Source organism: Gadus morhua, chromosome 19, assembly GCF_902167405.1.
Source record: "Gadus morhua chromosome 19, gadMor3.0, whole genome shotgun sequence".
Lineage (NCBI taxonomy): Eukaryota > Metazoa > Chordata > Actinopteri > Gadiformes > Gadidae > Gadus > Gadus morhua.
The window spans coordinates 6077629-6098872 of NC_044066.1; the positions used below are offsets into that span (position 1 = coordinate 6077629).

General features: G+C 44.0%; 1 protein-coding gene across 12 annotated transcripts in view; it reads left to right on the forward strand.

The window, feature by feature from the left end:
• The window catches only part of vav2 (vav 2 guanine nucleotide exchange factor), a 193652-nt gene that overhangs the window by 166684 nt on the left and 5724 nt on the right, over positions 1-21244 (forward strand). For 6 of the 12 annotated variants that reach the window (XM_030341601.1, XM_030341608.1, XM_030341604.1 and 3 more), the window contains exons 9-26: positions 7903-8002; positions 9834-9929; positions 11301-11369; positions 11767-11853; positions 13007-13095; positions 13229-13361; positions 13758-13772; positions 14058-14167; positions 14277-14378; positions 16126-16214; positions 16340-16353; positions 16746-16764; positions 17206-17333; positions 18090-18161; positions 18354-18415; positions 18755-18871; positions 19484-19571; positions 20062-20185. In XM_030341601.1, coding sequence (XP_030197461.1) covers positions 7903-8002; positions 9834-9929; positions 11301-11369; positions 11767-11853; positions 13007-13095; positions 13229-13361; positions 13758-13772; positions 14058-14167; positions 14277-14378; positions 16126-16214; positions 16340-16353; positions 16746-16764; positions 17206-17333; positions 18090-18161; positions 18354-18415; positions 18755-18871; positions 19484-19571; positions 20062-20185 — 1514 coding nt within the window. The remainder of the gene's footprint in view (positions 1-7902; positions 8003-9833; positions 9930-11300; positions 11370-11766; positions 11854-13006; positions 13096-13228; positions 13362-13757; positions 13773-14057; positions 14168-14276; positions 14379-16125; positions 16215-16339; positions 16354-16745; positions 16765-17205; positions 17334-18089; positions 18162-18353; positions 18416-18754; positions 18872-19483; positions 19572-20061; positions 20186-21244) is intronic. The other 6 variants (XM_030341607.1, XM_030341611.1, XM_030341612.1 and 3 more) reach the window with 3 other exon arrangements.

A 21244-nucleotide genomic window follows, 5' to 3' on the forward strand; every position in this document is an offset into this window, starting at 1 on the left:
GTGCCTTTTCTTCGGCACATTTGTCTTTGTAGCGACTGCCACGTTGAAAATGTCACTGGCTTTATCTCGCTCCCCTCCTCTCTTCTGAAGCGGCACGAGCACTCGCCGGTGCAAAGGGTAGAGTGTGTTCTGCGGGGCACCGATGTGCTCTAAATAGAAATGTAAATGGCCTTTTGTTGCCGCCGTCCGCTCGCATTTACCGAGTCCTCCAAACTCATTTCCGGAGTTAATGCCTGGTCCCGTTCTAACCCTGTGATGACTACCCCAGGCGATTCCCGGAAGGTGTTTTTGAGGCTCTATATTGCCAGCCTCTCTGCTCCCAATTGCGGTCTTCCTAGACGCGTTGAGTGGAGGTTATGGGAAGGTCCCAACACCAGGTGTCAAAAAACATTAGCTGCCTTCAAGGCCTGTCACTTCCGCTTTGCTGGGAAGATGTCTACACTGGGCTGATGTCTTTACTGGGCTGATTCAGCCACTAGGTTTTTGTAAGGGCCCGGTTGGAGGTCCAGGAAGCAGTTCCTGGAAGTTGTGTTTTCTGTGTAATCGCATGCATCACAGATCCCCTCCAGGATATAACCTGAAGACTTTGTAAGTGTGCAGTAAATGCATTTCCTCAAAAGACTGAATGAAAGATAAACAGTGTCACTTCTGTTCAGGGGTGACATAAACGAGTCCCCTTTACACTATTTTCAAGGCCTAAAACCCTGTAAAAGTCACCAGAAACCATTGGAATCGCTGAGCTGCATATATAAGAAAAAATGACGATAATGTGGGTCTTGCCTCCCTGATCAGATTTGACTGAAAACACCCCTACTTATTTTACCAATGTAGGCCTTTAACTTCCACCAGGAACACAGGCTGAAGACTTCCCTCCATCGTCTCTGGTCTTGAGACATCCCATCCAGTTGTAACCTTCATGGATCTCCTTTTCAGTGTTTCTTCTCCAGGTGGTCCTAGGTCTTCTGAGTCAAGTTTGGCTTTGGGCCCTAGCAACCCAAATTGTTGAAATCTCCCAATGTTACCAGGGCTTTCTCAACTGTATTTCCTGCTTTACCAAACCACTGCCTTTTGTTGCTGCACTTTCACCACGAGGGCTTTCATTATTAACTCTCATCAGTGTCACAATGGGCTATTGCCTTGTCTCTTAGCGCACCTCCCCCAGTAAACACAGCTATAACACTTGTCCACGAAGGACGCCCCTTTTAGGGCCCGATGGTCACACACCAGGCCAGAGCGGACCAGAGAACAGGGCTGACGCATGGGAAAGCTTTGATGCTGCACGTCATCACCTCTTCCTCCCCGCGATGTGTGATGTGTCAACTAACTTCAAGGAGGATTTGAAAAATAACAAGAAGAAATCTGAGGCGCAGAGAGAGAGAGGGAGGAAGAACATCCCTTAGGTGATGTCTGTACCAACGAGTGTAGGAGGTTAGGGAACAGCTGGTTTTACCCTCTCTCATTGGCCATCCCTAGAGCTTGTGTTCAAAGGATTTCTCGTTGCATGTTCCAGATCTCAATGAATATGTCTCAAGCCAATATAACATCCTCAATATATTGCATGATCATGTGTATATAGAGGATCAAACATCAACCCCCTCTTACTCATACTAAATCAAAGACTTTATAGAAAACTTGATGTAAACATCTCTTTTTCTGAGCAAGGAGCGTGTTGGGTAAACTATGAAAGCAATACATTAAGCACAGTTATATATCAGTAATAAAACATTTGGTGAACCCCTTAGAAACAACCAGACATCCGGGGGTGGGGACTGAAAGCGGAGGTGACAGGTCCAGGGACACTGTATTTTTTTCGGACCTCTCTGTGTGTGTGTGTGAGGGAATGTTCCCGTCATGGCGTCCAGGGTCTAATTAGAGCCGACCGGGCCAGGAGTGTGTACAAGCCTCTGGGTGTATGTGGATTATTACCGCTTTTGTTCTCCTGTCTATCTCCAGGAAGGCGGAACAAAAGCCTCTGACCGTGTTCCCGAGGACAGGAAGAGAGCCGGTTATTAAAAGGCTTGTGTTAATATAATAATGGTGGCAGGGAACGGGGGGAACGAGAGGTTCCCTGCTCACACAAGCAGCACACGTTAGGTGTTGAAGGGGATAGCTCCTTTGTAGCCCAGATGTTGGTACTTACTGGCGGATCCGCTTTTCAACATGTGTTTATTTACCCCTGCTGCGGGAAGACGGGGAACTCGGTTGTTTGGTTCAGCAGGAGGGAAAACCTTGATCTCAGGTTTCAATCCAACCTCACAATATACAAATAAAGGGATTGTTGCTGAGGTTTTGCTGTGATTTTTCAGTTACTGTTCAGTACATATCAGCACAACAGTGGCAGCTTCTCCTTTAGAAATGTTTGTTTATTCAGTCTTTTGTCGTTTTTGAAACCGACTATTTTCCTGTGTTTGTGGAGCTTTGCCTTTCACATCTTTCACTTTCTGTAGAAATAAAGATAAAATTTGCTTTGTTGCAAAATTGCTTCGTCTACCTCTGACTGTGGTCAGATACATGTCAGATCAAGCATATTGCTAATATAATACATGATTTGAAAATAACCAGTTCCATGAGATATCTTGTTTCCAGGCTTCTTTGAGGAAAACCAGGACAACTGTTGGCCAAAACTAAGACAGATTAGGACTATTTTGTCCTGCAATGTGATATCAGATATATCAAACACCTGTGTCTCTTAATCTGGTGCACTCTTTTTATCCTGTTGCATTTCCTTCTGTCTACTGGTAGAAACCCCCATGGGTTACAAGTCCCATCATTCTCCCAGGGTCTGACGTACTCAACGGGTTACCACGAGGCCTGTGAACCACAACAGAGAAAGTCAATTGCTCGTGGATTAGGAACCATCTGGTTTGTTTTCGTCTTTGTGAGCTATTCATCATCGCAGAAACAGGGAGGTTTTGTCACCGGCGTGGAATCATCCTCTAAGTACCTAAGTGTTTACAGGGCTCATTTTGCGCCGCCAAGCATTTCCTTTTCCCCCATCGGTTGCATTATTCTTATCCTCTTGGCTACGACTTCTGACTCTGAGATTTAGGACGGGATGTTTCCCACTTGCTTCGTATTGGGGTCTCCGGGGACACACACACGTTGGTGATGAAGTCAGGGGCGGTAAGCTCTAGCTTCCAATGCTATGCTTTCCTTAAGGCTCGGGCTTTGTGGGTCCACTTACGCGGCTAGGGGTTAGAATCAAGTTTTTCTTTCTTTCAGTTGTGTGAGGTATGGGGTCGTGTGTAAATAATGTTTTGTAATGTAATATGTGCTTGTTCAAGGCATTTGGTTATTCTTTTCTGGTCCCTGGGAATTCACCCTGTTCTTTGGAGGTGGTCATTCATAAAGCTCTGTATTTCAGAGCAGGGTGTGGATCCAGACCTTCATGGAGGTCAGTACTCAGTGGTCAGAACAACTGACATCACTGACCACACTGAGAACTGCAAAGCACTCACAATCTCCACCTACTTCTTGATGGCCCAGTTGTGAATGTCATATGAAGGAGAGGGAAAAAAAAGCAGAGCCTTGACAGGAGTCCAAAACCACAAATGAATGGATCCTGAGTCCATGCAGGAGGAGGAAGAACACATCTCTTTCCCCCGAAGTATTACAAAGACGAAAAGGCTTCCAACATTGTCCTAGCGAGCCTCCCCAGGAGGTTATGAGGAGCTTGGCCAGGGCACCCTCTTCCCATCCTCACGAAGCTCACACCGAGCTCCAAGACCAGGATGGAACCCACGTTGTTCATCTGCCATCATTGTCCTGTAGAAAGCGAAGGTGTCCTTTAGGGTTTTTACCATCCATTTCAATTTGCAGTGTAACATGGTCATTCTGTACAGCAAAATGATAATATGAAATGTTCCTCAATCTACTACAAAAACATACGCTAACCCTAGTGATGCAAAATACCCCAAAAGATGTTTAAAGCACAGCATCCTAGAATAAGCCAACAATATGATACAACCTATTGATTCAAGACTATGGTGGAAAACAGGGACACCTGTCTCTACAGTCAGAGCCTTCTTAGCTTAGTAAACGTAGCTTACCCACATATTCATATTCAGTGCATACATTTGTCTGCAAAATAAGCAATGGCCTCTCTGTAACCCCGATCAGCTGAGCTATATCTCTCTCCCTTGCGGTATCACCCCTGTGCTGTAAGGGATGCATATCTATTGCATGCTCATTTTAATGAGCATGCAATAATGGACCCGATGCCTTAGTGTTACTACGTTGTATTTCCTAGTTAAAGAGGGCACAAGTCATTTCTTCAAATTGGTCTTTCGCTGTAATTACATTTCCGCTCTCTATTAATTTGCGGCCGTTATACGTTCTACCCCACACCAATACTAATCACGGCCCCATCTCCACACCAGCCCTGCATGTCTGTGATGGAACATGAGAACACAAGATACGATATCTTCATTATTCCCAGAAGGGAAATTCAGGGCTTACAGATCAAACAAGAGAGGATAAACATGCAAATAAAAATGTAATGATAAACATGGGATGATCATCACAAGTACATTCAATATAGTCATAAAGCAATTGTGATTGGAATCAGCTCATCCAATAATTTGACCATTCACATGAAAGAATGCATCCATTCTCAAAGAATGATAGGAATTTCAAACTGCTCATAACAGAATTTTAACATTCCTGTAAAATAACTGGAGAATACTCCTACACAGAGAGCTGAAATGTGCAAAGAAGGAGCCCTTCATGTCTGGTCATGCTCTGGTGACAAGCCTGTGGAGGAGGAGGTGGAGGAGGAGGAGGTGGAGGAGGAGGAGCAGAGGAGGGGGTTGGGGGGGAGAGGTATATGGCACGCATGAAGACCTCAATGTGCTGAGCCATACGGTGGCTGTCTCCTCACTCATCACCAGCCCTTCATTGCTCTCCATCCCGTTGTCCTTCCTGGATCATTTAGGAGCAGACAGGGGAGGCCCCGGGGCCCTCTCTCCAAGGGACCAGTCTCTCAGAGCGGGGGCAGAGTCAAGCCGAGACATGCATACATGGACGTCGCGCTGACTGCTTTGACCTGCTGCAGTGTTATGTCACCGGCGGCGCCAAATCGGAGTGGGGAAGACTGGCCTGTAAACAAACGCAAGTGAACAGGGGGATTTGCGTTTCTTCTCGATAAGAAGCACTATAACCTTTACATCTTCATCTGCATATTGATGAGTCGTTTTTTGGTTTGGATTTAATCAAATTCGTATTGAATATAAAACATAGATCATAAACCTTTGAATAAAATAACGACTCATTGAAATTAGATGTGGTCGATGTCGTGCTTTTGATCCAGAAGCACTGCAGCTCCTCCCGTTTATGTAAGATCCGAAGGCCAACGCGGCATCTATTTCTAAACGTGTCCAAGGTCCTGATCACAGCCTCTGCCGGGGCACTGCAGGGCAGTTTGCCCCGTGGCCTGGTGGGAACCATTGCATTGAGGGTCCTGTCAGGGATGGTGGAGCCCGGGAAGCCCTCCTGCTGGGTGGGATGGCGGTGGTGGTAGTGCGGTGGGGGCGTACAGTGATGCACTGATCTCCTCTGGATTATTAAAACGCTGCAGTGAAGAGAGGATGAAGGGGAAAGAGACGTCAATGTGAGGGTCTATTCGGGCTGTGTGTGTGTGTGTGTGTGTACTTGTGCGTTTGCATGGTGTGTATATACATGTGTGTATGTGCGTTCATGTGTACAGGGTACATATGAAAAATAAGAGTAATAAAGAATGGAAACATAAAGCATAACTTTAGCATAACATGTGAGATACCAACCATTTCTTCCTTAATGCTTATGTTTCCTCTGACTTCTCATTTGCTCATTCACAAGGACAGTGATGAGACCGCTCGTGTCCCACTCTGCTCACATATCCGTCAGATATCAGCTAGAGCCATGGTTACACTGCATGGTGCCAGCTCTCTCCTCTCAACTCTCTCTCTTCCACCTCTCCTCTCCTCTCGCCTTCCTCTCTCTCCACCTCCTCTCCTCTAACCTTCGTCTTTCCCCTCCTCTCCTCTCCTCCTTTCTCTCGTCTCTCTCCTTCTACTCTCCTCTCCTCCTCTCCTTCTCTCTCTCCTCCTCCTCCTCTCCTCTCCACTCATAAACTCAAATTCAAGCTTGAGTGCCAGGCGCCCTGGAGGGGGCTTGGCACCGGCAGCTCATCCAGTGGCCTACTTCTGCGTGCGCCATCCACACGCAGGGAGGGAGGGAGGGAGGGAGGGAGGGAGGGAGGGGAGGAGCGTGGTCAGAGGGAGAGAGGGAGAGGCGGAGGGTGAGAGGGAGGTGTGAGTGAACGGGTGAGAGGGATGGAAGGGAGAGAGGGAGAAGAGGAAAAGGGGGAGAGACAAAATAAATGGAGGCGTGAGAGGGAGACAGAAGAGGCGAGAGAGACAGTGAGAGGGGGAAGAGGAAGTGATGTGTGCCATGTGTTGTTGCAAGCTGAATTCTCTGAACCACTTCCATTTTGAAGAGACTCCACAGATGATGTCGCGGGTCCATTGTGTGATCTAATGAGGGCAGCCTCCATTTGTGAAGATCTCTCTCTCTCTCTCTCTCTCTCTCCTCACTATAAAACTAAGAGGAGCCCGTATGAGTGTCTGATTAAAATCACTGAGCTTCTTTTCATTAATTAACTTAAATTAAAGCGAATTGGCAGCACATGGGTAGATATTACTCATGTCTACTCTCAACGATGTTCCCTTAATTATGCACTTTTTCATTTTATACTCGTCCCCAATAGTGTCTAGTGGCACTGGCAACAGTTGGAGCAATATGAGCTAATTTGTGTACTCAATGCTGACATAACTGTACTGCATACATTCCCAACATTATGGTATCTAAGTGTCTTTTGTAAGGGACATCAGCATTCACATCTTGTACATAACCATCCTCTCTTATTGGAGTGGCAAGGTGTTCATCTATCTATATTTATATCACAGATCATTTATTTACACGTATATATATTCATATAAATTACAATTCAGAGGGATCCGCAGGGGGTAATATGTGCGAGATAGTAAGGTAGATGGTGAGGTATTATATACAATTAACTGGCTCGAACACAACAAAGGGTATAATTAAACAGTCACGTATATATCTCCAATCACCAGGGTGGACTTCTATTCGCACACCATCTAGTTCGCCAAAAGCGCCTTCGTTTCCATTCTGAGAGTGACCCAGGAACACGACGCACTGACCTTTACATGAAGTTATTTAGCAGATCGTGTTATTTGAGGCGAGGCAGAGAAGGCACACGTCCAAGTGATTCAAGAATGATTGGTATGGACTGTGATATTGACTGTGATATAGTGATCTCAACTGTGAGTTAGTGAATGAGTTAGTAACTGTGATATTTTATAGTCATGATACTAACAGTGATATTGTGATGCGAACAGGGGTACAGGGATATCGTGAAATTGACTGATAGTTTTGATGTTAGGTGATCAAGTTATATTGATGGTGATAATCCCTATATTAACAGTGATAGTGGGATATGAACAGTTTTAATGTGATATAATGGTCCATTCAAAACCAACTTCACACAGTTGTTGGGAGCAGTTAGGCATGGGCGTCTTGCTCAGGGACACCGCGACACGCTAGGAGGAACCAGGGATCGAACTACCTTTTGACCTTCCAATAGCCGGTCAACCGGCTCTCCCTACTGAGCCACTGCTGCACACACGGTGATATTAAAAGTTAGATTGTGATCTTGACCGGGATATTAACAGCATTGCAGCCACATGAAAGGGACATTAAGAATGATAATAACAGTGATAGTGACTGAGTGTGAATGTGTTTTTAACAGGTTGTTGATCTACGGTCAGTACCGCAGCCATATGGAGACATTTAGAGTGATAATAACAGTGATAGTGACTGAGTGTGAATGTGTTTTTACAGGTTGTTGATCTACGGTCAGTACTGCAGCCACATGGAGACGGCTCAGAAGACACTGGACGACCTCATCGCCACGCGGGAGGAGGTTAAGGTTAAAGTTGAGGTAACCCACCTCCTGCTATTTGCATGTTATTATTTGTTGGACAGGTTTCAAGGTCGGAACAGGTACAACAAATACACGCAGGCCTATGGATACATTGTGAAAGGTTTTACATGTTCAAGGAAGCTAAAAAACAGGAGAAGAAAGTGACTGATCCACCCACTGTTTGGAAATATGCAAATGTCTAAGTGGTGATTGGCCGTATGGCCGGGAGAAGCAGAGAGGGACCATAAGATAGAGTGGGAAGGAATTCAAGATGGAGTCGATGTAACAGTGCAGTAGAAGTTCAACTGATCGAACAAAGTTTTCCAACTTCTTGTTATGCATTAGATTGGGATGTTCAATTATGCATTTTTCGGTCGATACCACAGCAAAGACGAATACAAGTCATTATCAATGTTGTCATCTGTTTAAAATAGTTTTGAACATGAATTTTTGAGAGAAGAGGACAGCTATTGATTATGATAAGGTTTCCAAACAAATGCATTACCATGTCAGTTACCGTTGAGTGCAGGCTTATTCTTTGTAGATAAAAAATAAAGGAAAGAAGAGAAAAAAGTCCTCTGAGGCTGTATCTGTGATTAAGCGCTACACAAATATAATGTCCTTGTAAGATCAAGTCAAAACCATGGTCAGGCCACACACACAGTTTCACCGCCCAGTGAGAGACTCAGCCTAAGACCTAAAGAGACTCCACTCCCTCAATTACAAGTTAAATCCTCATCAGGGAACATAGATTTTATTTTAAAAGGCCAGTACCAATGGAAACAGGATTACAATAATGGAACCATGACTTGTTGAATGTACTTTAGTACTTCTAATAGGTATGGATAATATTGTGTGAAATGTTCTTTTAAATGCTTGCTAGCATATAAACGGTCATTATTCTCAATTACAGCCCACACCCCAATTTTCAGCCCCTGAATTCTTACTAGAAACAGGGTAAGGTTAATGCGCTAGTGCAATGGAGGAGGATTAAGGTAGATCATGGTTTAGCCCGGCGAGAGAATGGGAGCAAATTAGACATGGATCCTGTTGACAAAATGGAAAGCATTTCTCCCTCTCTTCTCTTCTCTTTCTCTCTCCTCTTTTCTCTCTTTGACTTTTATTTTCTCTCTCTTTCTTTCTTTCTTTCTTTCTTTCTTTCTTTCTTTCTTTCTTTCTTTCTTTCTTTCTTTCTTTCTTTCTTTCTTTCTCTCTCTCTCTCTCTCTCTCTCTCTCTCTCTCTCTCTCTCTCTCTCTCTCTCTCTCTCTCTCTCTCTCTCTCTCTCTCGGGGGACATTGCTCCTCACTGGCTAGTTAGACAAATAATCAGCTTGTTCATTTTTTTCAGTCTGGAACTTATCCTGCCTTTTGGAATAAATTGATAATTCTAGGTAGATGGGAAATGTTGGTACTTTGTGCCATACAGTACTGTGAGTGCATCGATTTCTTAGCATCTGTGGCCCCAGTGGGAACAAAACCCTTAACCCTGGCAGTTGTAATGACATGCTCCACTAGTTGACCATATTGAGCTAGACAAGACGAAATACATCCAGCACCCTGAGCAATGTCCCCAATCAGCATAAATGCTAATTGTCCTGGTGCGGTTTGCCCTACAGAACAATTAGGTCTGTGCATTAGCAATATGTAGCCTCTTTCACTGGGGTCGTGGGTTTGCTGAGGCGATAGACGGTGAACGCAACTCCATGATTAAGTAATTAATCAACTGGGCAATGAATCATCTCGCCCCTAATTGTTTAAACAAGTAGTACAATCTGCAGCTTTTAAATGCAACATATTGTGTGTAATGCTGTGTGTTACTGTGTCTGTCTGGGTTTGTGTGTTATTTTAGGAGTGCACAATGAAGGTGCAGGAAGGGAAGTTCAAGCTGCAGGATCTTCTGGTGGTTCCAATGCAGAGGGTCCTGAAATACCATCTACTGCTGAAGGTAGGCACATAGAACCCACCCAACACCAACACAGAGACCACGGCCACGCTACCTCGGGGAAACGGAAACGCATCGTCGTTCGCAGGGTTAGCCTCTTCCGTACACATTCATTCAGCATTTTCCAACACCCAAAGATGCTATTTTACCTTGTGTGACTCTTAATCTTAATTTTGAACAGCCTTGTTGTGCTGATTTGTTGAAAGAAGCTGTGGGCGGTTTAGAGGTATAGCTGGGCCAGTTAGGATGTTTTTTGTTTTTTTAAATGGGTGTTTGTTTATTTGTTTGTGAGTATTTCGTCTTCTGTTTATTTGACTTTGGTTATTCTTTGGCTAAGTAATCATTTTGGGGCATTTTTTGGACGAGACCATAATTGACCATTTGGCTCATTGTCTGTGGCTTATTGATTTGCCCTGTGATAGTTTCGCTGTATTGATTTTGGCAAATAGTTTAGCTACGTGTAAAATTAGGTGATCGTTTTGCTATTGTTAGGTGTATCTGTGGCTAGATTATTGCATAGCTAGGTGATTGTTTGGCAAATTGATGGCTAGGACAGGTCATTGTTTGGCTAGACGATGGTTTGGCTTAATGCTTGGCTAGGAGCTTTTTTTGTCAAGGTGATTACGGGGCTAGTTGATAGGTTTAGCCAGGTGTTAGTGAAGTTCCACATTAGTGGAGGGACACTTTCATCTTTATAGTCAACAGAGGCCCTGCGGGGCTCTGAGGTCAAATCAAGCATGCTGAAATCAGATTAAACTCAGCCCATTTCCCTGCCTCACATGGCACTGCAGTAAAGGATTACCACAGCTTAAAGCCCCAGGGCTTCCTCTAGAGCTGAGTGTGTCTGCCGTGTGTGTTTGAGCGTCCATGACCTTTCAGTGAGATCTCTTTTATTCTCCCTATATTCCTATTGTTTGCCAATCAGCCGATACAATACACATGAGTAATCATTCTCCAGCAATGTGAAAATGATGAATGCATTTTTGGTGGGGTCCTATTGTTACTATTCAGTCACCAGGCAGCCAGACACTTCTATCCAAAGTGACTTTTAGATACAGGTCATTAAGGAGCAGGTAGGGGTTTGACAGCTCACTGAAGGATGCCAACCTTTTGGCTCACCTCTCTGTATAGTTTCAGAGATGGAACATGGGTGGCTGGCTTAGGTAGGGCCGAGTATCGGGCGGAAGATGGTAAGGTGGTAAACACAGAAGAATATAATTAGACGTTTCTGACCTTCTATGTAAAGACATTAACATTGGTCATTTTAGTTTAAAAATAAAAGGAGGACTTTTGACTTCTGCTGGATTTGATAGTGGGTCTTGTTTGTTCCTTGAGTTGTTGTTGTCGATGTTGACATCACGCGTTTCTCTCCAGGAACTCCTGAGTCACTCTGCAGAGAGACCGGAGAGACAGCAGCTGAAAGAAGCCCTGGAGGCCATGCAGGTTTGCGCTGTCTTTGTTCTCATTTAGTTTTTTACATATGATTTGCGTGTCTGTGTTCAGTCACATCCGTCTGTGCCTTCTGCGTATGTACATGTGTGTAGAGAAATATTCCCCAACATGTGAGGTCGTTGGAAATTGTTGACTTATAAGCTATAGATATTTGATTGTTCTTGATGAAGTATACTTCCCACCTTTAGTGGGGCCTGATGTTGAGTTGGGGTTGCAGTAATTTACAAAAAAAATGGGTTCAAAAGCTGAATTTGTGAACCACTGTTGTACAGTGACTATGCCCTCACCGTGAGTTTAAGAATGTCTACTAAGATACATGAAAACCTAATCAAAAAAGGGTGAAAAGTGGAACTTGTTGAACTAATCCCGCACTACTGTGCTTTCCAAGGACCTGGCGATGTACATCAACGAAGTGAAGCGAGACAACGAGACACTGAAGAAAATTAGTGAATTCCAAAGTTCCATCGAAAACCTTGTAAGTACTTCTGAAGAATTGCATGATAACTTAATTATATTTGTATTAGATGTATTCTAAAGCACTTTTATACTTTTTACCTTTTTTATTTAATTTGTTTCAAGGTGATGGTTAGTTCAGAATAAAAGAGCACTTGCATGAAATGTCCACTAATATAAATCCTTATTTTTCGCAACTAAGAGAACTTCTGTGGCTCTGTGCCTCCATCTAATTCAGTGCATTTAAAGTAGTCCATGTTGAATCATTTAGCCTTGCAGAAAATTACCAGGCCAGTTATGCAAAAGCCAAAGTGGTGCCTACCTTCTTTCCTCTCATGAACTCTTCCCCTGTGTTGCTAGACTTTGAGCTGTTATTTATCTAGCCACCAATCTATCTGTCTATTGTTCTATCTATCGATCATGTATCTATCTATCGGTCTACCAGTACGTCTGTCTGTATACCCTACCTATAAATCGCCTCATATATATACAATATATACCTACAAGTACACCTATACATCATAGGCTGTATGTGTTTGTGTACATGTAGAAGCAGAGTGACTAGAGCCTAATGGTACAGCTATAGCTTTCTGACTGAATAATATATCGGAGTGTACTGGGGAGCAAGTGGAGGTTGAACCCTCGGGGACAGCCAGCAGAGAGAACATTTTTCAGTTGCCTTCCCATACGTCCCTGGCCGAGCAGGGACGTATGGAGAGGGATGTGGGCTAGAGGGCTGATATAACACCAGGGAGGTACCGCACCGCCGCCGGGGAGCCCTGGGGATGCATTCTAAATGACTGGAAAATAACAATAAATGGTACCCTGAAGTCAGGGTACCATTTCCAGTGGTAAAATGGTGCATTTTGTTGTATTAATCAAAACCCCCGACATCCCTGAGTTGTCTCAGGCGCTGAAAAACGAGGGAGACCTTGCGGGAAATATATGTTCCATTTTGAACTGAATGTAGTTTGAGAAGATCACTTTAAATAAAACTCTGCTCTTCTGAGATTATCCTAAGAGTTGCATAATAGACATGTTGCATTATATATTGCGCTTTTGGCATTAGCTATATTAGCATAAGTGATTAGCATAAGTTACTAGCATAAGCCTGACTTGGAGTTCTCTGTGGGGGAGTGAAAGGTTGACCAGGGTGGTTGTTTGTGTGCCCTAAGCAGCAGGTCAAACTGGAGGAGTACGGCAGGCCAAAGATCGACGGAGAACTCAAAGTGTCCTCTATCATCAACAGAACTAAACAGGACCGGTAAGACCGGACCTCTGCGCCCTCTCAACCCACACAAATGGTTCCTCAATGAAACCGAATCAGAGACATTACAATTTTAAAGCGTTTAAAGCGGCTGGCCTAACAGGTCATGTGTATGCGTTTGTGTTTGCAGGTACATCTTCTTGTTTGACAAGGTGGTGATCGTGTGCAAGAGAAAGGGCTACAGCTATGAGCTCAAGGAGATCATTGAGCTTCAGTCCTACAAAATGTCAGACGACCTCATGAACAACAGGGATATGAAGAAGGTGAGGAGGCAGGGCGACGGAGATGATAGAACACCACCCTTCTCAGCCTGGTTATCGGAATAATGATCCACGCAATTATTCTAATCGATGCCCTTGAGCGACGTGATTTGGTCGATGGTAATTTCAGATCTGCGACTCATCAGTACTGCATTGAGGTGTCTGACATGCGTTGTTGCATGGCCATGCTTTCAAGTTCACACTGGATAAAAATGCAAAGCAGGTCATTTATGATTCATGCGCGGTGGAGATCACGCGATACCGCCAGCGGTCTAACAGGGCTCCTTTCTTTTGTTTTTGGTGTCAAAATAATCATAATCTGCATGTGTGTCCGTGTCGCATGTGTAAGCGGCTCTTTCTCTCTCTGATGTCTTCTTTCTCCTTTCGCATGCTTACCAGTCGAGTGGAAAAATGGTAAGCTGACGTTAACCCCTTTTGTTTAAAACTCTTCCGCATCATAAAAACTGCATTGATTTGTTATTGGGTGTCGCATGGACCCTCCATTATTGTCTCGAAGAAACCGCTTGGCATGCTTCATGACTCTGGGGAGATGAGAACATATGTTGAGGGGGTGTCTCCGCATCCTTTGGTGTGGAGACTATCGATGCTGGTTTCCCTTTGGGCTTCTGTGTGCTTGTCTTGTCCGTGTGCCTCCGTGCGCGTGTTCCGCCCCACGCCTCACTCGCTCTGTGCCCCCAGTGGTCGTACGGCTTCTACCTGATCCACCTGCAAGGCAAGCAGGGCTTCCAGTTCTTCTGCAAGACGGAGGAGACCAAGAGGAAGTGGATGGAGCAGTTTGAAATGGCCATGTGAGTTTCCAATGGTCTCTTCCCCCAGGTGTCACACTTTCACCCCTCAAACAATCGTCTCTCCTTGCGTTTTGTGATGACTCGAAGGTGTGCTCTCCAATCACACCAGGTCCAACATCAAGCCTGAGAGAGCCACAGCCAATCATCACAACTTCCAGATGCACACCTTTGATAAGAACACCAACTGCCGTGCCTGCAAGATGTTGTTAAGGTATTCAGAAATGTGACTCTAATATCGGGATCTTTCATCACGCATCATAAACTGCAGTATGTCGTCTTAAGCATGTTCCAGTTTAGCCACCCTTATTTCAATAACAGCCCATTTCCACGGAAGAGGTCGGATTAACTTTTTAATCCCAACAAACTGTCAAAGCATCCTGAAGTTTTATCTCAGCAGAGTGCATATTTAGTGGTAATTAAAGGTTGGGTATGGGATTGCGAAACGCCAGCAGATTTTGAAAATACACAACTCAAATGGTCCTACCCCCTTTCCTTCAACGCTGACTATGACTCCACCCATTCCATGTACACGGACGCTAGGGATGGGCAAAATTATTATTTTCCGGGAACTAGTTCTTTCAGTTCAGTTCACTATGACGATTCGTTTGTTTGATTCGTTCGTTTTGATTCGTTCGTTACGTCAGATTACGTCATTTAACAGGGAATCTTACAGGTGTCTGGACGCGCAATCATGCACGAGCGCGACCACAGATGCGCGAGAGCGAGCCAGGCTAGCTAGGTTGGAGTTTAGGGTTGTCTTCTAGTGCTAGGACCTAATGTAGATTAGCTAGTTAGCTAGCTCCAGTAGCTACCGCAGGATAACAACACACAGAAGCTTGCTCTGGGTCACGAGCTTTGAGTACGTGCACGAAGGGGTCACGCGCGGGGAGCGGGGGAGGGGGAGTGCAGTACGACCGTTTGATTGACATACTTACTGGCCTATGCCACTCGGTGGTTCTGGAAATCATTGGCTGGAGTTTTTCGAGCCCTGCCCGTTCCACAGATGATTGACTTGATTAATTTTCATGTCAGTACTTCTAACTCAGTGGCTGTAAGTGGGTTATGATAAGGATTTCAAGTAATTTTGCCATAATGGCCGAAATAGAGAATTCCATACCCAACCTTTAAGGAGTGAATTTGTAACACAATAAAACAGTATGCATATGATTAAGGCTAAAACCCTTAAAAAATAATGTATATAAAAGTACACTAATAAGCAAAATATATTTACATGCCACAAATTCCCTCCCAAACCCTTTACCATCCCTGCTCAACCTCCATTCCAAGCGAACCAAGCTTGGCCTCATGGGAAATGGAGTTTTGGTCACGTAGAGTGCCACCCTGACCTCCATGGTTTGCATTCTAAACGGCATGTTGCGTATTGACCCATCAGCTCGGTGGCTCTGCTTTAACCTCTATCTGCAGTGTTGGTAAACGCTAGTGCTGCGCCGCCTACCACTGCTTATTACTGAGTCAGTTACAACCCCAGAGTCAGTGTAGGACATAGCATACAGGAGGTATTCTGGGACACACTGATATGTAAACTTATAGTTCTTTGAGTGCTGTTATTCCTGTAGTACTAGATCAAAACGCTGGGTGGATAGGATGTGATTATAGCTAGAAAGATGTTTTTAATTATATTTACGAAAGTCTGCAACATGTCCTACGATGTGTTTCTCTATGAAGAGTAATGTACGGGTATTTAACACTTCAAATATTTATTTTGTGTATATTTTATTTCCTGTGTGTTTTAATTGATAGTAGTACTGAATGTGTCCTACTATGTATTGTCATAATGGTCTGTTATACATGGATGAGAATGTACTAACGGTTGTATCTTTAATTTCTTCTGCCTGTGTGTGTGTGTGTGTGTGTGTGTGTGTGTGTGTGTGTGTGTGTGTGTGTGTGTGTGTGTGTGTGTGTGTGTGTGTGTGTGTGTGTGCACATGCTCTATCCAGGGGCATCTTCTACCAGGGCTATTTCTGTGCACATTGTGGCACAGGTGCACACAAGGAGTGCCTGGAAGTTATCACCATCTGTAAAATCAGTAAGTGACCACAGACAGACAGACAGACAGAGTCCTCTTGTACACCCGACAGACAGACTGACCGAGAAATGAGTCAACGGGAAGCTTTCTCACCATTAACTCTTCTCCCCTTTCTCTCCTTTCAGATCCCCATGATCTGGTAAGTGGATTCCATACTTTAAGAGTTTCAGTGTACTTAACTTTTGGATGTCACTTGTCTCTATCTGTTTATGGAAGACTGTCTCCCTCTCCCTTTCTTGCTCTCTGCCTTCTCCTCTAAAACTTCCCTTGCACTGTTTCTCTCTCATCTCTCTCCACCTTTCTGTCTGGCCCTGCCTCTCTTCATGTGTCTTTCTGCCTCTATCACTCGCTCTCGCTCGCTCTCTCTCATTCACTCTTGCTTTCTCTTTTCTATCTCTCTTTCTCGCTCTCTATATATGCTCAGTTTTTTTCCTTCTTTCTTATGATGTTCATGTTCATTGGCCATGGCACAGCAAAAACAATGATTTGTTTGCTAATTGGATGTTCTTTTTATTTTTTATTGCGGTACAGGAAGCTGGGATGTCGTTGGGTAAGTTTGAGTAGAGAAGTGTTTCTATTTCTGTCCCATGGTATCCTCATGTTTCTCCTTAAGTCGACTCCACACTCTACCACAGCTCAATACTGCCCTCTAATGGGCTGCTTACAACAAATATACCTACCAAAAAATAGTCAAAGATAATGTAAGTTTGAATTTGAATCGAAAGAGAATGTGAGACAAAGCTGTGTCTATTAAGTGTACTAGCACAACTGAAAAAGTGTAAGTAGGAAGGAACACGTTAATATGTATAACGTGTAGGCATTAATATTATCATTGTAATAACAGTCTTATGAATCTGACTTTGTTCAGAAATATTGAATGAATAAACTAGTGGTCAAGAGCGACTAAGTTTTTCTCTTTGTATCATTCCATCCCTTTTTGCTTGTTTGCACGGTTCAAATTACTGATTCTGATCTCGATGTTCCCCGGCAGGTCCTAAGATGGTGGCGGTGCGGAACTACCACGGCACGCCCGCGCCCCCGGGGAAGCCCCCGCTGGCCCTCCAGACCGGGGACTTCATCGAGCTGCTGAAGGGGGAGCCTGAGACCTCCTGGTGGGAGGTGAGGGGAAACACCACTCGACCCCCTAAAGACCCCACGCCCATAGCTATTACACCCCCCTTACAGCTCGCTGACTTCACACAGAAAGAGCATTGGCTAGGGTATTCAACTCCAAGTCAAAAAGAAAGCTCCCCATCCATTGTCGCCTTTGATAAAGTGTAATTAATTAACTGTATACAGGATTTTATATTATCGCTTTCAATAGAACAGATACGGAATGCACGAAAAACGTATTTATTATTTATAGCGTTCTGTGGTTGTAATCTTCATCTCATTTAAAAATGATTCTGCCCAGGGCTGAATGTCATCAGTTCTCCTGGCTGATATAAGGCTAGCAACTGGCTGATATAAGGCTGATAACTGGCTGATATAAGGCTGGTAACTGGCTGATATAAGGCTGATAACTGGCTGATATAAGGCTGGCAACTGGCTGATATAAGGCTGGCACCTGGCTGATATAAGGCTGATAACTGGCTGATATAAGGCTGGCAACTGGCTGATATAAGGCTGATAACTGGCTGATATAAGGCTGATAACTGGCTGATATAAGGCTGATAACTGGCTGATATAAGGCTGATAACTGGCTGGTATAAGGCTGGTAACTGGCTGATATAAGGCTGGTAACTGGCTGATATAAGGCTGGTAACTGGCTGATATAAGGCTGGTATCTGGCTGATATCTGGCTAGGTCCTGGATGTGATATAAGGCTGATATATGGCTGATAAGTGGCTCATATATTTGACTATCTTTCCCCAGGGTAAAATCCTCCAGACACACAAGAGCGGCTTTTTCCCCAGTACATGCGTCAAGCCATGTTTGGACCCCAAGGTAGGCAAATCCATCCAAATCCAATCACAATGTCTCCTATATAACACTGTGGAATAGCCCCACTCTTCCTTAGCGTCCTCTTAAGCACCCTCTATGGTGTGTTAGTGTGTAATGATCTGCCTGTGCACTAATGGCTGTGATTTTAGTGTGCATGATTGGATCCTCTTGTGTTTTTCGCTTTGTCGCCAACAGCCATTCCAGTCGTGTCCTAGTCGACAGTCGTCAAGGGAGACGGACTACTATGGTTACCCTTGGTGAGTTCTGTGTGAAGGATATGGGCGTATTTTGTTATTTTTGTTATCAAAGGATCTCCCTGCTGCTGTATCTCTCGGGACTGAGCAACCTTATTCAGAGTAATAATAGTGTAGTTTTATTTATATTCCTGAAGGACTGCCATGATTTGCTGCAGTACATTTAGAACTAAAATAGTGAACTCCCTTAAATATTATTTAACTTTCACTTTCACTTTCCTTTTTGTGTTTTTTCCTCGGGCCCTGGTGCCCATTTTTCGATGCTGTCATGTGATGCCATGAAAGATGCCGTAAACATCTGATCGCCATGTGAACAGCCCTCTCCCCCCTCCTGCTATGTAGGTTTGCTGGGAACATGGAGCGGCAGCAGGCAGACAACCTGCTGAAGTCCCACATCAGCGGGACCTACTTGATCAGGGAGCGCACTGCCGAGGCGGAACGCTTCGCCATTAGCATCAAGTGAGTGTCCTTCAAACCCCAGGAAGAGTCTTAAGAACTCACTGGGGAAGATTCAAGGAATCAAAGGAAAATTCTAGACCTCTGGAAATATTCCAGAACTCTAAGAAGACTCCAGACTCTGAATGAATGTAGATGGAGCTCTTTGATTGTGTTGATGTGGATCTCTATATCTAGATCTTTGCTGGGGAGAAATTGTCCGGGTTTCATCTGGGAACGCTGGCATAATTCCAGAACACGTTTCTGTGGGTTTTATTTAGCTGAAGAGAGGAATTCCTGTGGGGATTTCTGAGTCGCTTTCTAAACTACCATCTAATTACAGCGTGGTTAATTGCATGTTTGATCGCATTTCCTGTTTGTATATCCTGCCTGGAAAAGGGCGGGGGGTGAGTCCCAGAGGGAAAGGATACGACCGCTGATGGATATGAGAGATGTTGGGATGACTTCATACTAGGGTTCTGAATCTGATTATGATATTCCTCTGTGGCTTGTTTGAACTGTGTGTGTGTGTGTGTGTGTGTGTGTGTGTGTGTGTGTGTGTGTGTGTGTGTGTGTGTGTGTGTGTGTGTGTGTGTGTGTGTGTGTGTGTGTGTGTGTGTGTGTGTGTGTGTTTAGGTTCAACGATGAAGTGAAGCACATCAAGGTCATTGAGAAGGACAGTTGGATTCACATCACAGAGGCCAAGAAATTTGAAAGTCTTCTGGTAAACAACCGAATTTGGATAATGAAATATACATCTGTGTTATGCCTATTCTACATCCAAATCTGATCAAGGTAACCGACTCTATAGCTGAATGTTGTTGTTGGCAAGCATAGAATTTCCCCCAACAAGGACACAGCATTCCGCTTTCCCCTGCATCTGGCAAACAAACAGCTGGATAGCGGGTTTTGTCTTATGTTTGTACGAGCCACGCAAATCCCAAAGGATGTATTGATGTTTTGTTCGGCGTTAATTACCTGTTTGGCTCTCAAACATGTCACTACAGTAGTGAGATGTTGCATCAACACCGTCTCTAATGTTGTTTATTTGCGGATAATATCACTTACATCTTTCCTACACATATTTCATTCTATCTGACAATTACTGTCTTCTGTACTTTCTGTTGTGACCCCATGACACCCATCTGAGATGTATTCACGGGACTAACGAAGCGAACCATATCTTCTATAATGTTGTGTCTGTGTGTTATCAGGAGTTAGTGGAGTACTACCAGGCCCACTCCCTGAAGGAGAGCTTCAAGCTGCTGGACACGACGTTACGCTATCCCTACAAGTCCAAAGAACGTTCCCTAACCCGGACCAGCACCCGCTCTCCAGGTAGACCAGCTCCGCCTCCCTGAGAACCAGGGCCAGGACACACAGTACCACTGGGGCACCCAACGGGTGATAGTCGGAGTAGAGGCCACAGCAAGACAACACACTAGACCATTACAAACACTTTTGGACATAAAAACACAAGCGATAAACGTGTCGAAAAAAAATATGTTTTTGTTTTCAAAGCCGAACATTATTTAGGATTATCGTTTGTTATTACTTCAATGTAGGTGTCTTAAAATAATGACCATCTATATATATTGACATCAATGCACCCATTATTTATTAAGCCATCAATCAATTATTAATGATAATTTTTGTACTTCCAGTAGATCAAGGCCCTTATTATCTGAAGGTGATTATGGTATATATTTAGTCAAGTACATAATATGTATAAGAATTTATAGAGCCTTAGGAGGAAAATTAAGACATGGTTCAGTAAGAATGACTAGCTAGCCTACTTGGCATCTTCTTGTGCATCTTCCCATGGTCTAGAAACGGTCTAACATGCATGACAGCACACTGGGAAGATTGGTCTATAAGCTAGGCTAAACGCTAATCGCTAGCTGTAACTCTTAACCTCTGCTGCCTCCTTTTGAATCCTTGCTTTTACAGGAACAGGCAACATTTGAGTATCAACTTCTTAAATGACGTAATTACCCACTAGACATTGAATTGAAATAAGACACAAAATTATTTTTATTCCCATGAAATTGTATTATTATTATTATTATTATTATTATTATTATTATTATTATTATTATTATTATTATAAGCTTGTATATACAAGTCTAAACTGTCCTCGACTACTAAACTGTCTTTGACTACTTCGGCTACCAGGTCCTCTATTGATCATATAGTGTACTAATAGTTCTCTGAATGGAGGTAATTTGGTGGACCGGTAGAGAGGGCTGTGTGTGGGGTTGGGGGTGTTGCCATCTCTTTTAATTTCTTCCCTCTGGGGCCTGTTGCCACAGCAACCTGTGGCATACCGACGGAATACATGCGCTTGTGCTAGCTGCAGGAGTGTGGTTGTGTGTGTGTGTGTGTGTGTGTGTGTGT